This window comes from Chaetodon trifascialis, chromosome 11 (assembly GCF_039877785.1).
Source record: "Chaetodon trifascialis isolate fChaTrf1 chromosome 11, fChaTrf1.hap1, whole genome shotgun sequence".
NCBI lineage: Eukaryota > Metazoa > Chordata > Actinopteri > Chaetodontiformes > Chaetodontidae > Chaetodon > Chaetodon trifascialis.
Window position 1 is genome coordinate 18,532,964 of NC_092066.1, and position 16,898 is coordinate 18,549,861.

Here is a 16,898-nt window from a genome sequence, read left to right on the forward strand (position 1 = left end):
ATTAGGAGTTTCCATATAAAGTATAAAAATTACCTTTCAGCATTGTTATTGCACCAAATACGGAAATATTTAATATTTTATGTTACATGGGCTGTGCATTAACAAATATATATTAATTTTGTTTGAAATATGCACCCTGAAATGTGTAAATATAAAGCGGAAAAGCAAAGTTGTGTATGTTGTTTAAACTTTAATGACCTAAAAATTAATATTTTAAGTATGATAGTATCTTGCAGTCGATTTTTTTTTTTTTTTTTTAAATAATGCTTCCATTTAAAAATGAGAATCCTTTGCTTGGAAGCGCTCGGTTAATTGTTTTATGGTGCAGCAGCGACACCCTGTGGCCACACAGTGAATTAGCAAAGTGCTCCTTCACATGCAGTGATCCAGTATCGCCAGCGGGCGTCGCTGTCGAGCCGTACGTCGTGTTGCCTGCACAGACAGCAGAAGTCAACCAAAGAATTTCTGCTACAGCTGATTCAGTCGCCATCTTTGTCGCGAACATAAACAACACCAGTGAGTCGCGTTGGCAGTCGGTCGTACAGCTGTGATCTGGAAGGAAGCGAGCTCCGTCCCTCTGCCGCAGCGCCGAGCCTTCAGGCCGACGATGACAGTTGATTTGGTGACCTGAGCCGCCGTGTCAGTCCGGTAAGAGAGCCTCGCTGTCGAGCGGCGGCGTCAGCTGACGGTAACTGCTTGTAAATGGGTTGTTGTGTGCGCGAGCATGATGCCATGACAACGGTGCGGCAGTCATTAGTGCACTATGGAGCTGTTTAGCGACTTGACCTCAATATCTGTCTGCTTTCATGCGAGAGAGTGGCAGAGCCGCTCTTTGCGGCATGTTCACGGTAACATAAACACCACCTGCCGTGCGCTGACACGCGCACACACCGTGCTTAGCAGGCCGGTCGCGGTGTGCTGTTCGTGCCTCTCTTCGTTGGTTTCTGCTCTGTATTAAGCCGCACGGTCTTTCCGCAGAGATGGGGATCCACAGTGGATTTCCTCAGCTGGAGGCAGCGGAGGTTTAAAGGGGGCGGGGAGGGCAGCAGAGGGGCCTTGCTGCTCGTCAGCCCTGAAGGAGATGGACCAAGAGTACGAGAGGCGGCTGCTGAGGCAAATCAACCACCAGAACGTGCCCACAGAGGCCCGCCTGTCAAAGGTGAGGGTCACACAGCGTCCAGCTGCTGATGCTCCGCTGCACATGTGCATGTGTGTGACAGCCTGGTGGAACTGCCTGCCATGATTTTGATCCCTTTTACCCACATAGAATAGTGTGAGCAAGGCCCTTAATAACACTGTCTGACTCTTTCTCTCTGGCCATCCCAGTGTGTGAGCGCTACCTGCAGTCCTGTCAGTGTCAAGTCAGGGGACCGCTTCATTCCCACCCGCGCTGGAAGCAACTGGAGCATCAACTTCCACTATGCCAACGTGAGCAGCTGGTCCTTCATCTGTTCACTCAGGTACCTGATATCCCACAAAGACATTAACCGGCGTACCTTTCCTTTCCTCTGCAGGAGAACTGTCGCTCCCCAAACCAGAACCATAAAGCAAAGGATGCCAGCTCAGACTCAAGCAAAGGTCAGACGTTCTTCTTTACGCCTAGTCCAATCATCATCATCAAATGCTTTTTTTTTTTTTTTTTTAAATCCTGAGCTTCATCTTTCCACCTCCACTGTCACTGCCACCCCCCTCCAGACGCTGTGGCGTATGCTGCCCTGTTGAGGAATGAGCTGCTGGGGGCAGGGATCGAGACTGTGCCAGACCCCCACACGGACGACCGGCGCCATGCTGTCCTCTCTCAAGACTCTCACAGCCTTTTTAGGGTACGAGTCATGATTCGATTTCTGTGCAGCCAGTGTGTGATTTAACTGTGAACTGACTCTAATTCTGCTGTTCATCCTCTGCAGTACACTGTCCACACGAAGAGAGTGCCTTTCGATAGCGACAACGAGGTCTCACCGTACTCCCTTTCTCCACTTAGCAACAAGAGGTATGAAGCGTCTCACGTGCCGCACGCTCAGCAGAGACAGCTTAACCTATGCTGTCAGGTAACATGTCCTCTCTTGACTTCTGCAGTCACAAGCTGCTCCGCTCCCCCCGTAAACCAGCCCGGAAGATCTCCAAGATCCCCTTCAAAGTGCTGGACGCTCCGGAGCTGCAGGACGACTTCTACCTCAACCTGGTAGACTGGTCAGCGGGCAACCTGCTCAGTGTGGGCCTGGGAGCGTGCGTCTACCTGTGGAGTGCCTGCACCAGCCAGGTGACGAGGTTATGTGACCTGTCGGTGGACGGAGACTCCGTGACGTCGGTTTGCTGGAATGAGAGGGTGAGGCTCAATCTGCTGCTTGTTTATGAGAGAAAATGAGCTGTTCGTGGAAAAGAAATCATGTGGAAATGACGGTGTGATTCGGCTCTGGTCCTGTCAGGGGAGTCTCGTCGCCGTTGGGACGCACAAGGGTTACGTTCAGATCTGGGATGCGGCAGGAGGCAGGAAGCTGACCAGTCTGGAGGGTCACTCAGCACGTGTAGGTCAGTGGTGATCTGCTGGAAGGAAAAAAGAAAAGAATGTTGTTGTGCACCGTAGCCTTGAATTCCAATATATCCTGTTTATTATACCACCAAACGCGTGTTCACATGAAGAACAGCAGATGGATTCTTGACAGCCACAGTGAAACATGAGACCCCCCCTTCTACCCTCTGTGCCCAAGGTGCCCTGGCGTGGAATGGTGAGCAGCTGTCGTCGGGGAGTCGGGACCGAGTGATCCTACAGCGGGACGTCAGAACTCCCCCTACCGCTGAGAGGAGGCTGCAAGGTCACAGACAAGAGGTGTGTGGTCTCAAATGGTCTCCTGACCACCAGCACCTGGCGTCCGGAGGCAACGACAACAAGGTGAGGGGGGGGGTGAATCCTGTGACGACGGTAAAAGTGAGCCAGTTGAAACTTTGTAACCCCATTCTTTGTTTCCTGCCAAAGCTGCTGGTGTGGAACAGCTCCAGCCTCCTCCCCGTGCAGCAGTACAGTGACCACCTGGCAGCGGTGAAGGCCATCGCCTGGTCCCCCCACCAGCACGGGCTGCTGGCGTCAGGGGGCGGCACCGCCGACCGCTGCCTGCGCTTCTGGAACACACTGACGGGTCAGGCGCTGCAGAGCACGGACACCGGCTCCCAGGTCTGCAACCTGGCATGGTCCAAGCACGCCAACGAGCTGGTGAGTACACACACACACACACACACACACTCACACACACACGCACACACAGAGTTGTGTTTCCATCACTTCAGAGGACATTCCATTGGCTTAGGTTCATTTCTTGGACAGTTATACGATCCCTTAACCCAAGTCATGAGTAACATGCCCACACACACACACACACACACACACACACCCCCCCTGGAGATACAGTCTGAATGATGTCTTTGTCACTGAGCAGTAAGTGTTGCCTTGTAGGAAACAATAATGTCAGTATAATCTGTGAGTTCACTGCCGTGCCTTCGTTAACAGGTGAGCACTCACGGCTACTCTCAGAACCAGATCCTGGTGTGGAAGTATCCGTCTCTAACGCAGGTGGCCAAGTTGACTGGACACTCCTACAGAGTGCTGTATCTGGTAAGACTGCAGGTGTCAGTGCGACTGAACTAGCAGCTCAGTACCACAGGGTAGATGTACTTGTACTTGGTGACATTCCCTGTTGGATTGACTCACTGTTTTTGGTAACAGCATTTTGAATGTCAGTTTCCTGATTTATACCTACTGTGGCATTCCCCCTTTCACCACTTCCTCTCCCTCTGTCCTCCTCTCTCAGGCAGTGTCACCGGATGGGGAGGCCATTGTTACAGGAGCTGGGGATGAGACGCTGCGTTTCTGGAACGTCTTCAGTAAGACGCGCTGCACCAAGGTACAGTATGTTCATCAGTGACAGTGTCAGGCTGGACGATACTGGACAATATCTTGAAGGTGCTTGATGTTCATCGATCTTTCCAGGAATCAAAGTCAGTGCTGAACCTCTTCACGAGGATACGATAGTGAACGGGCCGGGTCAGGACTGGTTTCAGGAGGAGCCTGCTGAGCACAGAGTCACCAGCAACGCTCGCAGACCAGATCCCTCTCATCTCAGCAAGTCTCTCAGCGCACCACCCACCACCACGACAGTCTACGACTTCCCAAATCCGCATTTTCTACAGAGGATCCCAGCTTCCAACAACAACTGCCATCCATCACCGGTGATGTCACCGATCAAAAAATGAAGACTCTGCCGTCAGGACACGTCGTCTGCTTAAAAAAAAGTCTGTTTTTTTCTGTTGTGGAAGTGATGAAATTGTTTTATTATATATTAGCAGAAGTATACATGTACAAGAGTTTGAAGCTATATCATGTAATGACGTCACATTTTTAAGAGAGAGGAGAAGAAGAAGCCTGGCTCGGGTGGGGGTGGGAGGGGGTTTCTATATTTTGATAATGTGTGAATATGATCTACAAGCAGTATACAACAGAGGAGAAACAATAAATAATAACACTCACATACAGTTGCTCAAGCAGCTGCAAAGAACAAACTGTTTATTGGTGTTTTTGTGACGGAGCACAGGTTTGGATCCAAGCCTGGAGATGACACTTCAATCTTTCATTTATCCCGCTTTGGGAGCGATAACGGTATTTTATTAAAAACATGGTGCACAGAGGGTCCACTCATCTGAATAAAGGCCCACTTCATCTTTTGCTTTGCTTCAGTCCAGATATTTACGGTCATCCAGTGTCCCGTCTGGCATCATTTATCATTGAAACAGATTCAGTTCATTGATTTTGTTACTTTCTCTGAAGCTTACTTGGGAGGAAAAAGCCAAAGTGCTACCAGCTCAGTATCCAGACCCCTGCAGGCCCCGGCAGAGCAGGGAAAACTCCTTCACGATCTCCTTAACGCGACGCTTGTTGCTTTGCTCCCTGGAAGAAAGAAAAAGATATCAGTGAGTAAACATGTCGCTGTAAACCCTCTATAAAACACGAGTCACCTTTTCTCAAAACCCGGCTTTCGTTTGTTATGTATCAACCTAATGGACAGCGGGCGTGTTGTCACCTTAGAAGCTGCTGAGTGAAGGCGTGCTTCTGCTCTGTGGACACCTGGCTGGAGGGGAATCCTGGGGTCTGCAGTGTTTCTTTCAGCCACTGGGACAGCAGAGCTGGACAGTGTCTGTTCAGACTCAGCAGCACCTCAGAGAAATGCTCCGTGAGACTGCGAGGTGACTCTCCTCCAACCGCCTGAGACAGAGATCAAAACCAGAACGCTTCCGCTGATTCTAGACTAAATATCAGGACTGAAATGCGTGCACTGCTCAGGGCGCTGATGGTAAATAGTTAGATATGCAGTTCTACAGCTGACTCACCTGCAGTATGGTCTCTGTCAGGAGCTTTCCATCCCTCTGCAACACCTCACCAAGCGGGGACATGTCTTTACAGCGAGGCAGCAGCTCTGTCTGCCAGCGTCAGGGCGAAAATAACAAGAATTGTGAAATACAAGGTGCAGCTTAGAATTAAACCTCGCACATTTCTGCCTGGACTTACAAAGAATAGACTGGCAGCCTTCACTGTGGGCGTCTCTGGAAACTTCAGTGAGAGGATCCCTGCAGAGAGCACAGGAATAAAAGATGACCGCTTCAGCCAGCGAGACAGGCAAATGGTTGCAAAATGCATACTGATTCACATGTGTGAGAATGAGCAGCATACAGTGCAAGCACGCAATGATCCTCACCACAGAAAAACAGAGCTTTAACATCCAACTGGTCAGACAGGTAGAAGTCTGGCTTCCTCTTAAGAATCTAAAGGCAAAGAAAAAGTAATCAAAGTTTTCTGTGTGATGCAGACGTGGGAAGGAGAATATTCCACCCACCTGAGCGTGAAGGTGCATGAACGATTCTGCAACATCAGGATGATCCCGTGGACCTGTGAGATAAACATGAGATTAGAAGACACACCTGTTTCTGAAATTAAATTCAAATTTCTCAGCAGGTGTTTATTACCTTGCTGATAAATAGTGAGCGTGGCAGAGGTCAACACCTCGATGAGGCTTTTGATGTTAGAGATGTGGTGTTCCTCTCCAGCAAAAATGTGAACCATCTATAGAAAAAGAGAGACATCTGATCACACACAAGCATCGCATCCTGAGGGGTCATGCTGGCGTTCAGGCCCTGATCTGCGGGGGCGTACCTGCCGTGCCAGGTCCAGAGCCGAGGCCTGCGGGAAGGCGCTGTAGATCTGCCCCAGCATCCCGCTCAGCTGAGCTACCATGGGCCCGAAATCATGTAGGAGGGTTCGAACTGACTTATCAAACACTCCACACACTGCCTGCAGAGAGGGGGAGGGAGAGCTGTGAGTGAGCGTGAATCAGTGGACGCACGCAGATACATCACACACACACACAGCATCACACACACGCACATTTATGCGAGCAGTAAAAACCCTCTCACCTCCACTACCTCTGAGTCATCAAGCCACTTGCTGAGGATGGTCTGGATCAATGTGAACACCTGCTGGAGCACAACAACCACCTAAAACAAAAAGCATTCAAATTTGTCAAGCGCTTGTTTACACATGAGACTTTTTCATGTGGGTATGTTTGGTTCATGTTTGCACGTTCAGAAATATCGATTCTGAAGGCCGATTAACAAACGCACATTAGCAAACAGTTTCGTAATCTTTTATTCATTCAGTTTTATGGCTAAACTTACTGGATTGCATGTGCTCTGTGAGGCAGGGAGCCTTGGGCTGGTGGCTCCCTCTAAACTGTCTGCTTGTCTGTTGGTGTCCAGAGTGGTAAAGAGACTGGACAGCATCCCCAGGATGTGGATGATGGACTGCTTATTGCTGGGATTTGGCTGTAGAGGGACACAGAGCGGATGGGTTTGATGTGCGGCCTTGTGATGAAAAGGTTGTGAGAGCAAAGAGCAATCTTGAATTCTGAATGCTGAGCTCTTCACTGACTGTCACCCTGGATGAGAGCGTCAATCAGCTCATTAAATTGTATTATTATTTTATAATATTCAGATCTATCTGCAGTATACTTGCATTTATATTGATAAATGTAGGCTTATCATCAATTACCAAATATATTTACAGTATATGGTATATATATAGTACAAGTGAGGTGGTAATATTATCATATTTGTTTTAAATGCAGTCAGCAACTTGAATAAATGTGTGCGGATTCGAATAATGAATATTAATATTTGCCCAGTTTTACCACTTCTGCTACAGCTGTTATTTTAGTGTTTGTAGGCTTTTCTGTGGAAGTTCCCCTCACCTCCTGCTGAGCCAGCGTGTCCAGCTGCTGGACGTGAGGAGTGATGAGAGAGTGGAGTCTGACCAGAATCTCCTCTGCCGGCAGGGCGGACAGGAGGAAACCCAGAGCCTGCATCAGCCACATGCACTGGCTGCTCTGCACACAGACACACAGGGACACACACGGCACGCATCATACATGATGTCCTCACAGGGGTGATGGGTGCACACATGTCAGGGACTACCTGGTGGATGTTGAAGGCTGTTTACTCACCTTATGGATTTCTTTCACCAGTACGTCCTGCAGAGGAGCACAGGTGTTAGTGCACAGACAGTCATCACATCATTCTTAAAGTGAAGGCTGTGTGTCTGACCTGTGACACGGTGAGGATGTCCTGAGCATAGGGGCTGAGGTCATATCTACACTCCCTGCAGATCCTCTTCAGAGTGGATACGCTGGACACAGACAGCTCTGCCTTCACCAGGCCCTGAAGCACCATGGGTAATATGGCACCTAACATCACTGGGTGGTCAGCAAGCCATTCAGCCAGGGAGCCTGACCAACAGAGGACATTCAGGAAGAGGCACATGTCACGGACAGTGAACGGACACATGTTTGTTACTGTTGAGACTAGACCAGAGTGCATAAAGAATAAGATAAAGAAAGATAAATAATAATAATGGTTGCAGTTATTGAAATTCTGCTCTCAAGCAGAACATCTAACATTTAACTGACAGTATGGGTGACTGGGTCTTGGGACCAGAGGTGCCTGGTTATATACCTATGGTGTACATGACGGTGTCAGCCAGCAGAATGTTGCTGATGTTGATTCTGGGGATCAGACCAATAAGACCAGGGATGACATCAGAGTAGTTCACATCTATCGTCTCGGCTATGGACTGGAAGCCAAATAACAAGGCCTCTGTGTCCTGAAGATGGGGAGAAACAATTTATACAATTTATGGACTATGCCATATATGATGAGACTCACAGGCACAGTGTTTGAATAAGCAGTTCGACTTCAAGTGCTTCAGTGGGAGTAATTACCTGCCACACTGCCGACTGCTGGGGGTCCATCAGCTGTCTGCCCAGCCTGTCATAGAGGTTACTGAGCAGCTCTGCTCCCAGCATTTCATACACGTACATCAGAGTATCGGAAATGTCCACTCTGAAACGCAAAGGGGCTATGAAGACTTCACTGGAGGATTTTATATCTAATACATTTCATCAAACTCCTCAAAAACCTCCTTTTGAGTTTGTGTCCTACCTGTAAATTCTGAACTGCTCCTTGTCATCAGACGACCAGGAGGCATAATCCTCCTGGGAGGGATAGTGGGATTTATGGAGGAGCACGTCCACCAGCTGGAAGTAAACCGGCCTGTAGACCTGCAAGTAAACTGCCTGCTTCTCCTCCTCAAAGGACAAGATGTCATCCTGAGCATGCAGAAAATAATTAGAAAGACAGTTAAGTCGGTTAATGCACACACAAGTAACTCACTAAACAAAAATGTGAAAAAATCAAAACCTTAAAGCTCTACAAAGCATGTATGAACTCCTGTGTTCATCTTACCTGCAGAGTGTACCAGAACGTGAGTGTTAGGGAGCTGGTGGTCTCAGTGACTGGGTAGTGTCCAGGGATGCCAGTACAGAAAAGAATCATGTTGACCAAAGCCAGATATTCCTGCCAGTGCTCCACCTGCTCCAATAAAACCCTGTCTTGCACAAAAACATTGATCCAGATTAAGAAATAAAAGCCATTTGCTGAAGCCATAGGATGCTGTATGTTTGTGTGTGTGTATGTGTGTGTATGGGAGGTACCTGGAGTGAGTTTCCCCCATGGCAACAGCAATACGACAGATACCATGTGAGGTTTCCATGTCCCCGTCCTGGGCTGCCGTCTTCAGCTGGTCATGGAGACCCAGAACCAGAGGTACCAAGTTCACCAGAGCATCGATGTACCTGCACACACACGATCTGATTCACACATCTGAAAACTGGCTGTGAACTTATGATCCAGCGTGTTTCTCACCTCTGGCAGTCAGGCTGTGAGATGGCGTTAACTATCGTCTCCACAGCCGTGTCGAACAGCTCTGGGTTGGACAGCACAGTGAAACAGTCCTGGACCAGTTCATGACTCTCCCCTAACGGCACATCCAGCCCCACCCAGCTGGACAGGCAGCGGAGCACCTTCTCCTTCACCTGGTTGGTGGAGTCCTGGCTTTGGAGCAGCTGGCGCAGCATGGGACACACCACCGTCCACTCCCCAGCCAGGGCCTCCCTCAGCTGTGCACGCCGGGCTTGAGCCAGCCGGGTGCTCTGGAACTCCTCCGGAAGCACGGTGAGGAGCTCCAGCAGTGCGAGGCAGTGTGCATGAGGGTCCTGGGTGGCCTCTGCACCAGAACCACCATCAGAGTCTGGCTTCTGAGGTTGGAAGGCCCTCACCATGTCCTCCACAGGCTGGGACCAAGCCTGTGGAATTAAGTTAAGAGCCATAGCGGCCAGGGCTACACACAGCCTGGTTAACACCATTTTGGGCCCTGTGGAGAAGTGCAGGATGTGGCAGAGGAGCTGCATCCTAAGGCCCTCATGCTGGTCTGTGGGGAGGTCACTCCAATGACGGGAGATCTTTGTGTGAAGGGTGCTGGCGCCAAAAAACTGCACCTCTGGGAGCTGCGAAGAGACAGATATTTGAAATAGCTGCTGCGGACATCAATCTTTGAACTCAAATATTCACATTTGCAGCTCTGATTGGCACTGACATCCAACAAGCAGAAACACAACAGCAGACCTTGTCGGGGCCAAGCAGGGCCCAGCAGAACTGCCATGCCTGTGCAGAGGCCTGGGCCTGGGTCAGCCACTTCTGGGCCACATTCTTATGCTCCATGTCCGGGTCAAAGTACAGCTGGTACAAAGCCTGGAGGAGGAGAGATGAACCATATCCCCAGTGAAAACTGACAATACATGGATCTGACTCTTATTGTGTGCAACAGGTTGATACATGGCTACTTTTATTGCGTAACTTTACATTGAATTTATAACAAACATTAATAATCATGCATGTTGCAAGACCAATTGTTTGAATAGAGTAAAGAAATGTGTTGTCCTAGCAACTAATCCAAAGCACATGGTGTTAGTTATTATTAGCGCAGCATATGCTTATAGCTGGTATCAGGTTTCAAAAGGTCCAGTTTGTCTGTTTGATCTCCCCACGTTAAAGCAAATTCAACAAACCACGTTTTCTATTGGACCAAACTGCTGCTGTTTTACTTTTACCTGAGTTATTCTACCGAGTAAAATACATCAACGTGAGATGATGCAGCAGCTCTTTTCTTTGATTGAACATGTATCAAATGAGCTTTGATGTTTATAATGGTATTGCAGGAGCTCCACCTGCACCTCCATTCTACAGCCACCCAATGAAGTGGGTCATTACTGACGGGCAACTTACCGACTCCACATTCTCCACCGTTAACTCCAACTCCGCCGGGCTGTCTCCCGGATTGGCTGGAGGCTCCATATGGCGCAACGTAGAAGAAGGTGTCTTCCTGAATGTCCCTCAGAAATGAAAGCCTGGTCGGTAAAAAGAAGCAATTAAAACGCGGATAGGCCGTCCTCTAAAGTGTGCCAAAGCACGCTGACAGAGGACGCAGCGGGTCATTCAGCTGTCCATACAGCACACATGTGGGCAGTGCGCTCAGGCATGACGACACACTGACCTCTGTGGGGGCTGAAAAGTTGTTGTCTCACATTACCACCAGCAGACACTGACACCTATCCACCTGCATGAAGCCCATCAAGCAATACTGCAACAAGCCAGGAAATGTCATGAATACACTCTTGCCCACAGTTTGACAGTGTTCAACGTTACAGCGCTGCACAACAGGCGCTCCTGACGCAGTCAACTGCGCCTCTGACGCACTGACGTCTGATTGGAGCAGCGCAGCGAGGAGAGGCGGCAAACTGATGCATATATTGGAGGGATGGATGCAGAGATGGGTGACTGTGTCATGAAAAGGCACAGAGCCGGAAGATGAAACATGAACGTGCAGCGGGATCAGTGCCGGCGTTTGGCTTTTTAGAATAAAGCGTGCGCGTCTTTTGCGCTCCCACCACCGCCTGCGCGCGGCAGCCTGCTACGCGGCCCCACCCCGACATCTCTTCTGCCCGACTCCCTCAGGATATTTTTAGCGCTGATGATGCGCCCTGTCAAATCACGTAACGGAAAGAAGCTCAGAGCTGAAAAGCAGAGCCGCTGTGCAGAGCCCGCTTGGGTGCGTTTTTGGTTGCGATCTGCAGGGGAAGGCCGCGAATGAGATGACATTTGAAATTAATGTGGTGTTTTGCGTGCTGGTGGTCCTTACCGGCTCATCCCAGACTAGAGGTAAGGTGTCACCCCTACACACAGAGAGAGAGAGAGAGAGAGAGAGAGAGAGAGAGAGAGAGAGAGAGAGAGAGAGAGAGAGAGAGAGAGAGTCTCTTTGTGATGTGGACGGACTGCTGACGTGAGTTGGACTCGTTATGGATTCTGCACATGATGCTCAGTCTACTGATCTTATGGAAAGTTCGAACAAAGCTGCAGGTTGCGTTTGATCATCATGATCAGTTCTTTTATTAACTTTAGAGTCAGCTGGCAGTGCACACAACTTAGATTTGAGCAAGGTAATTATTTCTTTCTGTGGTTACTCATTTTATTCTGATTTGTGTCCATTTTAGACTTAAAATTACCACCAGTCCACATAGTTTAGAATTAAAATTGCAAAAAATGGCTAACAGAAGACTGCACTTGTTGGTTGGTATATCAGTGACAGATCAACTATTTTGGCAATGGATTTAATGGATTAGTCATTTGCAGCAAAGGTTTGCTGATTTTTCTTCACTTATATGATAGCAAACAGAATATGGGTTATGGGTTGTTAGAGCTGCCAATTGGTTGATTAATCAAGCAACTGACAGGAAATCAGTCTGCAACTATATTCGATAGGCAAGTAATCATTTAAGGAAAAATGCCAAACTTATCTGGTTGCAACCTCCTCTCATGTGAATAGTTTCTGTTTTTTTAATCTTCAGTGAGAATAAACTGAATATCTTGTGGTTGGACAAAACAAGACATCTGAACATTCAATCTTATGCTCTGGGGGATCGTAAGGGGAATTTTTAGAGACCAAACCATTTATCGATGAATTAATTTGCAGTATTTATCTTTTATCTGGCAGGTCAGAGTAGTGCTTTGCCTCCTGCCCTCACCCCGGCTGCCCTCCCGAGTCATGCTGGAAACGTAGCATCTCCTGACCTGACAGAGGATCCTGGGAACGAGGTCCCACAGCGGATACATAATCCTGCAGGCAGGGATGAACCCTCAACTCAGTCCACAACCATTACCACAACCAAGAAAGGAGCCCATTCAGAGACTGCGACAAATGCAGTTTATAACACACACTTATTGACCACAAGCTCTGCACTGGCCACATCCAAACACATGAGTTTACCTGCCGTCATGGCTGCTCACCCTTCACCTTCAGGTAACCAAGACTAACCTGCATGCACTGTTTATATGCCTCTTTTAATATATGCCTCTCTCAGAAATTGTGGTCCTCATTTCATCCATAATTGTGCATCTATAATTTTCTGGTCTGGTCTGTTTCCTTTGTCCAGATTCTTATCATAAAACATCCCACACACTAAAAGCTGTTTGCAAACAGCTCACTCCTAAAACTCAGCTCCATTGCCAGCTGCATTCCAGGAACATAGTGACCCTCACATGACTGGACTGAGTTTGAGAATGAGCGTGATAACCTCATCAAGATCTGATAGGCCAAATATATATAACCTTGTCTGCTAATGCCATGTTGCCTCTTTGAGAACCTCAGAAATAACAAACAATATGACGTAACGGCCTCCAGATCATACTCTTGCCCCCGTTTTAAGCTGCTGTCGTCCCTTCTCTGCCTGTCCCTGTACAATAATGTAGACGTGGTCATTTGGCAAAAGACGCTGTTGGAATTTCTCACTTCAAGAGCTAAAAATGACATCTCTAATTACTTTGATTTGCTTTATGACTTAATGTAATGCGAAGCATCAGTGTTAACTTCTGCCCACAGGAACACTAATAACCGCCTGCTCGTTCATTTCATATAACATGTAAACAGTAGAAAGGTAGTCTGACTTGTAATTACAGGTCCTTGAACACACCCCGCTACCAGCCCCCTCCCCAGCTGTCAGCATGGGCTGTCAAATGTGATGTAAACAGACACATGTGCTTAAAGCTTAGTAAGACTATACTCATGTTGAAATAGGGAAAAAGAACCAACTGTTCGTAATGTGAGAACATAGAAACAACATGACAATAACTCATTTTTTGATATCACCAATCTACTGGTTCTTTTATTGATTACATAGTAATTAATTTGTCTGTAAAATGCCAACAAGTCCCCAGAACCCATAGAGACATTTTCAGAGGTCTTGTTTTGTCTGTGCGATGGTCCCAACCCCAAAGATATTAAATTTACTGACATAAAAAGAAAATCAGTAAATATTCACACTTGAGAAGCAGTGCTCAAGATGGCGGAAGGCGTTCATGTTGGTCTGAATTGGCCACAGCAAACCAGCAGTGACACCTACCATTACTATGCTGATGATTTGTTGCATGAAGATACAAACAGTGAGTGAAACAGGTCACTGCCATCATGCTGGATCCAGGGTTTCTTGGCGGTGCAGAGCAGGATAAGTGGGACATGACAACAAAAGTTTTGTGGATAGCAGCTTTAATGTGAGTGGGAGTGATCAGTATTCATGAGCAGGGTGGTGTAGAGTTACCTCTGCATGCTGCTGTGTGTACAGTTCCTCTCCTTTGAAGAATTCTCTGTATGCTGTTTTGAATTGATACAGCACTGCCCTCACATCCCCACTTTCAGCTGCTGCAGACGGCCTTTCATCCACGCCGACTGTGCAGAGCACCACCCCTGGCCAACACCGTCCCACCCCTGAAGGCGGAGCCCCGCTGACCAGAGATCCCCTCACCACCTTTTCATCTCCGCCAGCTCACACGGATACGTGCTCCACAGCCCACGCCTCCACCATCCAGCACCAGTCTGAATCACTGACCACAGGACACACTCTGACCTCGGCTCCAGGTCGGGGTCCTGCGGCGCCGACCCACCAGGAGGCCCAGTCTGAGCTGAATGTCGGAGATGAAGGTAAAGTGATGTACAGGTGAGAGGGTGTTGTTTCAGGCCTCCGAGACTGGCTTTATTTTCTCATTATGTTTTATTGCGTTTGTTCATTTGGTGCCATTTAGACCTCAAGGGGTTCCACTACCACTTGAGCTCCCCTCTAGACCCCCTGCTGGCTGGTCTGCTGTCCGTGTTCATTGTCACCACCGCGATCGTCTTCGTCATCCTCTTCCTCAAGTTCCGCCAGAGGACAAACCACCCAGAGTTCCATCGGCTGCAGGATCTACCCATGGTAAAATATGCTTCCTAGGCTGGTAAAGATGCCCTCCTGGATTTTGTCATTAAAAGGGCGCACCACCATTTTTTTTAACACATAAAGGTCAATTTTCTTGTATTGAGGAGTAAGCCTGTGAAATCAGTTGTAGCATGTCTCATGAAGAGAGCAGTCTACAGTCAAAGAAAATAACTCTGATGATGTCACCAGGGTTATCACAGCTCCGCTTTGGCCTCTGTTATGAACTGAGGGGGTAGAGTTTGAAACAAGTGGGTGTTTACCAGGCAGGGAGAGACAAGACAGGATCCTGTTGCATCATGGGAAATGTAGGATCCTGTGGTTTTGGAGCTTAACCTATTTGCATCTGCTTCTCTGTAGTCCCCAGCTTAATGAAAGTGCAATACTAAACAGCTGCACCTTTAATTGCAACCCAAACTAATGCTGAATGTCTAACAGGAATTAGTACGGCCAGTCTTTTTCAAATACAGTACATACATATACATATAGTACATACAAGGAGAGATTTCTAGAAGAGAAACAGATACAAAGATGAAAGAAAGTCAGTTCTTTCAGTCACACATTGCTGGTGCATTCTCACAGTCTTTATGTTTATCTTTGGAAAAGACACCAAATTACTCATCCACTGTTTAAAAGATGAAAGACTGAGCGAATAAGCATTCAACTTGTTGCATTTTCTCACACCTTTGAAAAAGTCGTTCTTAACAACTGTACTCTAAAAGTACAATACATCCTGTTGTGATGATCTTCTCCAGGACGATTTGATGGAGGACACGCCACTCTCCAGATACACCTACTGAGGGAAGCATGCAGTCAGCCTCGACTTCGAGAACAGAAGCAAAATGGACGTCAAAAGAAGAACAGCGTGGATCTGAGAAAAGCCTGGATGCAGCTGCATCCCTGCAGATGAGCTCCCCCTTGGAGTTTTGGGTCAGTGATAAAAACATTTATCTGAGGCTCCATGAGCTTTCAGAGGTACTTTTTTTTTCCACATTCCCTCCAAGTTTTTAGAGATCAGCTCCCCTGACTGACTCCCCCTGTCTGCACAGCACTTTAAAGTGACATGAATGGTCACAGAGCCCCCTATGGGACATCTGAGGTAATGCGGATCAAGATTGTATGAAGTCCTCCAGTGTAATTAATGCACAACCTCAGGTTATCCAGCAGGGTAAGAGAGTGAGAAACTTAGACAGACTGAGGATATTAAGTGCTTTAAGACACCTGGGCAATTTGCAAACATGCCCAGAGTGATTATGGAATATAAATTATGATCCCTTAGGTGACCAAATATTAGTGAAGTGCACTTTCAAACCAAATAGCCAGGTTGCACGTGTTGTCTTAAAACAGAAGTGTTGCAGGAAATCTACACAAAAATCAGAAATGATTTTGTAAGCCATGTCTGATGAAGTCGCTGATCATTTGATTGTTCAAGTGTATTAACCAAGTCATCCCAAATGACATACTGTACTGCAGCCTTTTACTGTGTAGTGTTATAGAACTTGTGTGATCATGGTCTGATGCTGGTATATCAAACTTGAATTTGGTTATTCTGTTTTTGATGATGAATGTTTAATCCACCAGTGCACACTGCAAAAACACCTTGCTACACTAAATACACACTTTAATGAGTAAATTGTAAAACACTATTATTATAAAAGGTGTTGTAAAATTCATACTTGCAAAGAATGTTTCTGCATACGTTTAGTTCAAATGCTTTAAGCAGAGACAGCGAGAAGAGGCACAAGGGAGGCTTCAAATTTAGATTGATGTTACCTGTATCTGTATTAGCTGGAGTAGCGTGCAAAGTGCTGGAAATAAGCCGTTGTATCAGTTTTTACCCAAGTGTGTGAGTCCAAGTGATGCGTGATAATATGCCATTGAAATGTGGAGTGTAAGAATTTATTGATATAAGGATTTCCTGTTTGATAATAAATCAGAAACCACAATGCCATGAGCCTCAAGTCGTGTATGTATAGAGGGTGGGACATTAATAAATTCCACCTATAGTATGTGGGTGAGTTCTAATGCATTGTGCTGTCATTGTATGAAGGACATTTTTCTTTTGCAGTTGGTTTGGAGCCCGGAAACTCTGTAGAGATATAAATCCAACTGGCTAGACAAGTAGCATGGACTTTGAACAATTACCCAGCTTTATAAAAAGGATGCCGC

The 16,898-nt window shown here is 47.4% G+C and overlaps 3 protein-coding genes across 4 annotated transcripts; 2 read left to right on the forward strand and 1 right to left on the reverse strand.

Annotated features, from left to right (window-relative positions):
• The first annotated feature begins 418 nt into the window (after positions 1-418).
• fzr1b (fizzy/cell division cycle 20 related 1b) lies at positions 419-4,743 on the forward strand. The gene is made up of 13 exons (XM_070974522.1): positions 419-648; positions 979-1,159; positions 1,327-1,428; positions 1,515-1,578; positions 1,696-1,823; positions 1,908-1,990; positions 2,077-2,326; positions 2,427-2,529; positions 2,709-2,890; positions 2,975-3,208; positions 3,503-3,607; positions 3,804-3,896; positions 3,983-4,743. Exons 2-13 carry the CDS (start codon positions 1,082-1,084, stop codon positions 4,022-4,024), a joined length of 1,464 nt encoding a protein of 487 aa, XP_070830623.1. The 5' UTR covers positions 419-648; positions 979-1,081; the 3' UTR covers positions 4,025-4,743.
• LOC139339072 (importin-13-like) lies at positions 4,565-11,134 on the reverse strand. 2 transcript variants are annotated; one of them, XM_070974521.1, is made up of 22 exons: positions 10,985-11,089; positions 10,717-10,838; positions 10,057-10,182; positions 9,298-9,938; positions 9,087-9,227; positions 8,839-8,980; positions 8,536-8,702; positions 8,316-8,436; positions 8,050-8,197; positions 7,642-7,823; positions 7,542-7,568; positions 7,290-7,424; positions 6,718-6,864; positions 6,457-6,537; positions 6,197-6,334; positions 6,010-6,106; positions 5,880-5,932; positions 5,742-5,808; positions 5,555-5,613; positions 5,377-5,466; positions 5,070-5,251; positions 4,565-4,936 (listed from the first exon to the last, which is right to left on the reverse strand). In XM_070974521.1, exons 2-22 carry the CDS (start codon positions 10,783-10,785, stop codon positions 4,852-4,854), a joined length of 2,898 nt encoding a protein of 965 aa, XP_070830622.1. In that variant the 5' UTR covers positions 10,786-10,838; positions 10,985-11,089; the 3' UTR covers positions 4,565-4,851. The 2 variants fall into 2 exon arrangements, with proteins under 2 accessions (XP_070830622.1, XP_070830621.1); XM_070974520.1 differs by having other exon boundaries at positions 10,717-11,134.
• A 70-nt stretch (positions 11,135-11,204) lies between these two features.
• On the forward strand, positions 11,205-16,680 carry LOC139339244 (mucin-1-like). Its single transcript, XM_070974775.1, has 5 exons — positions 11,205-11,649; positions 12,482-12,787; positions 14,180-14,461; positions 14,563-14,729; positions 15,485-16,680. Exons 1-5 carry the CDS (start codon positions 11,583-11,585, stop codon positions 15,527-15,529), a joined length of 867 nt encoding a protein of 288 aa, XP_070830876.1. The 5' UTR covers positions 11,205-11,582; the 3' UTR covers positions 15,530-16,680.
• The last annotated feature ends 218 nt before the right edge of the window (positions 16,681-16,898 follow it).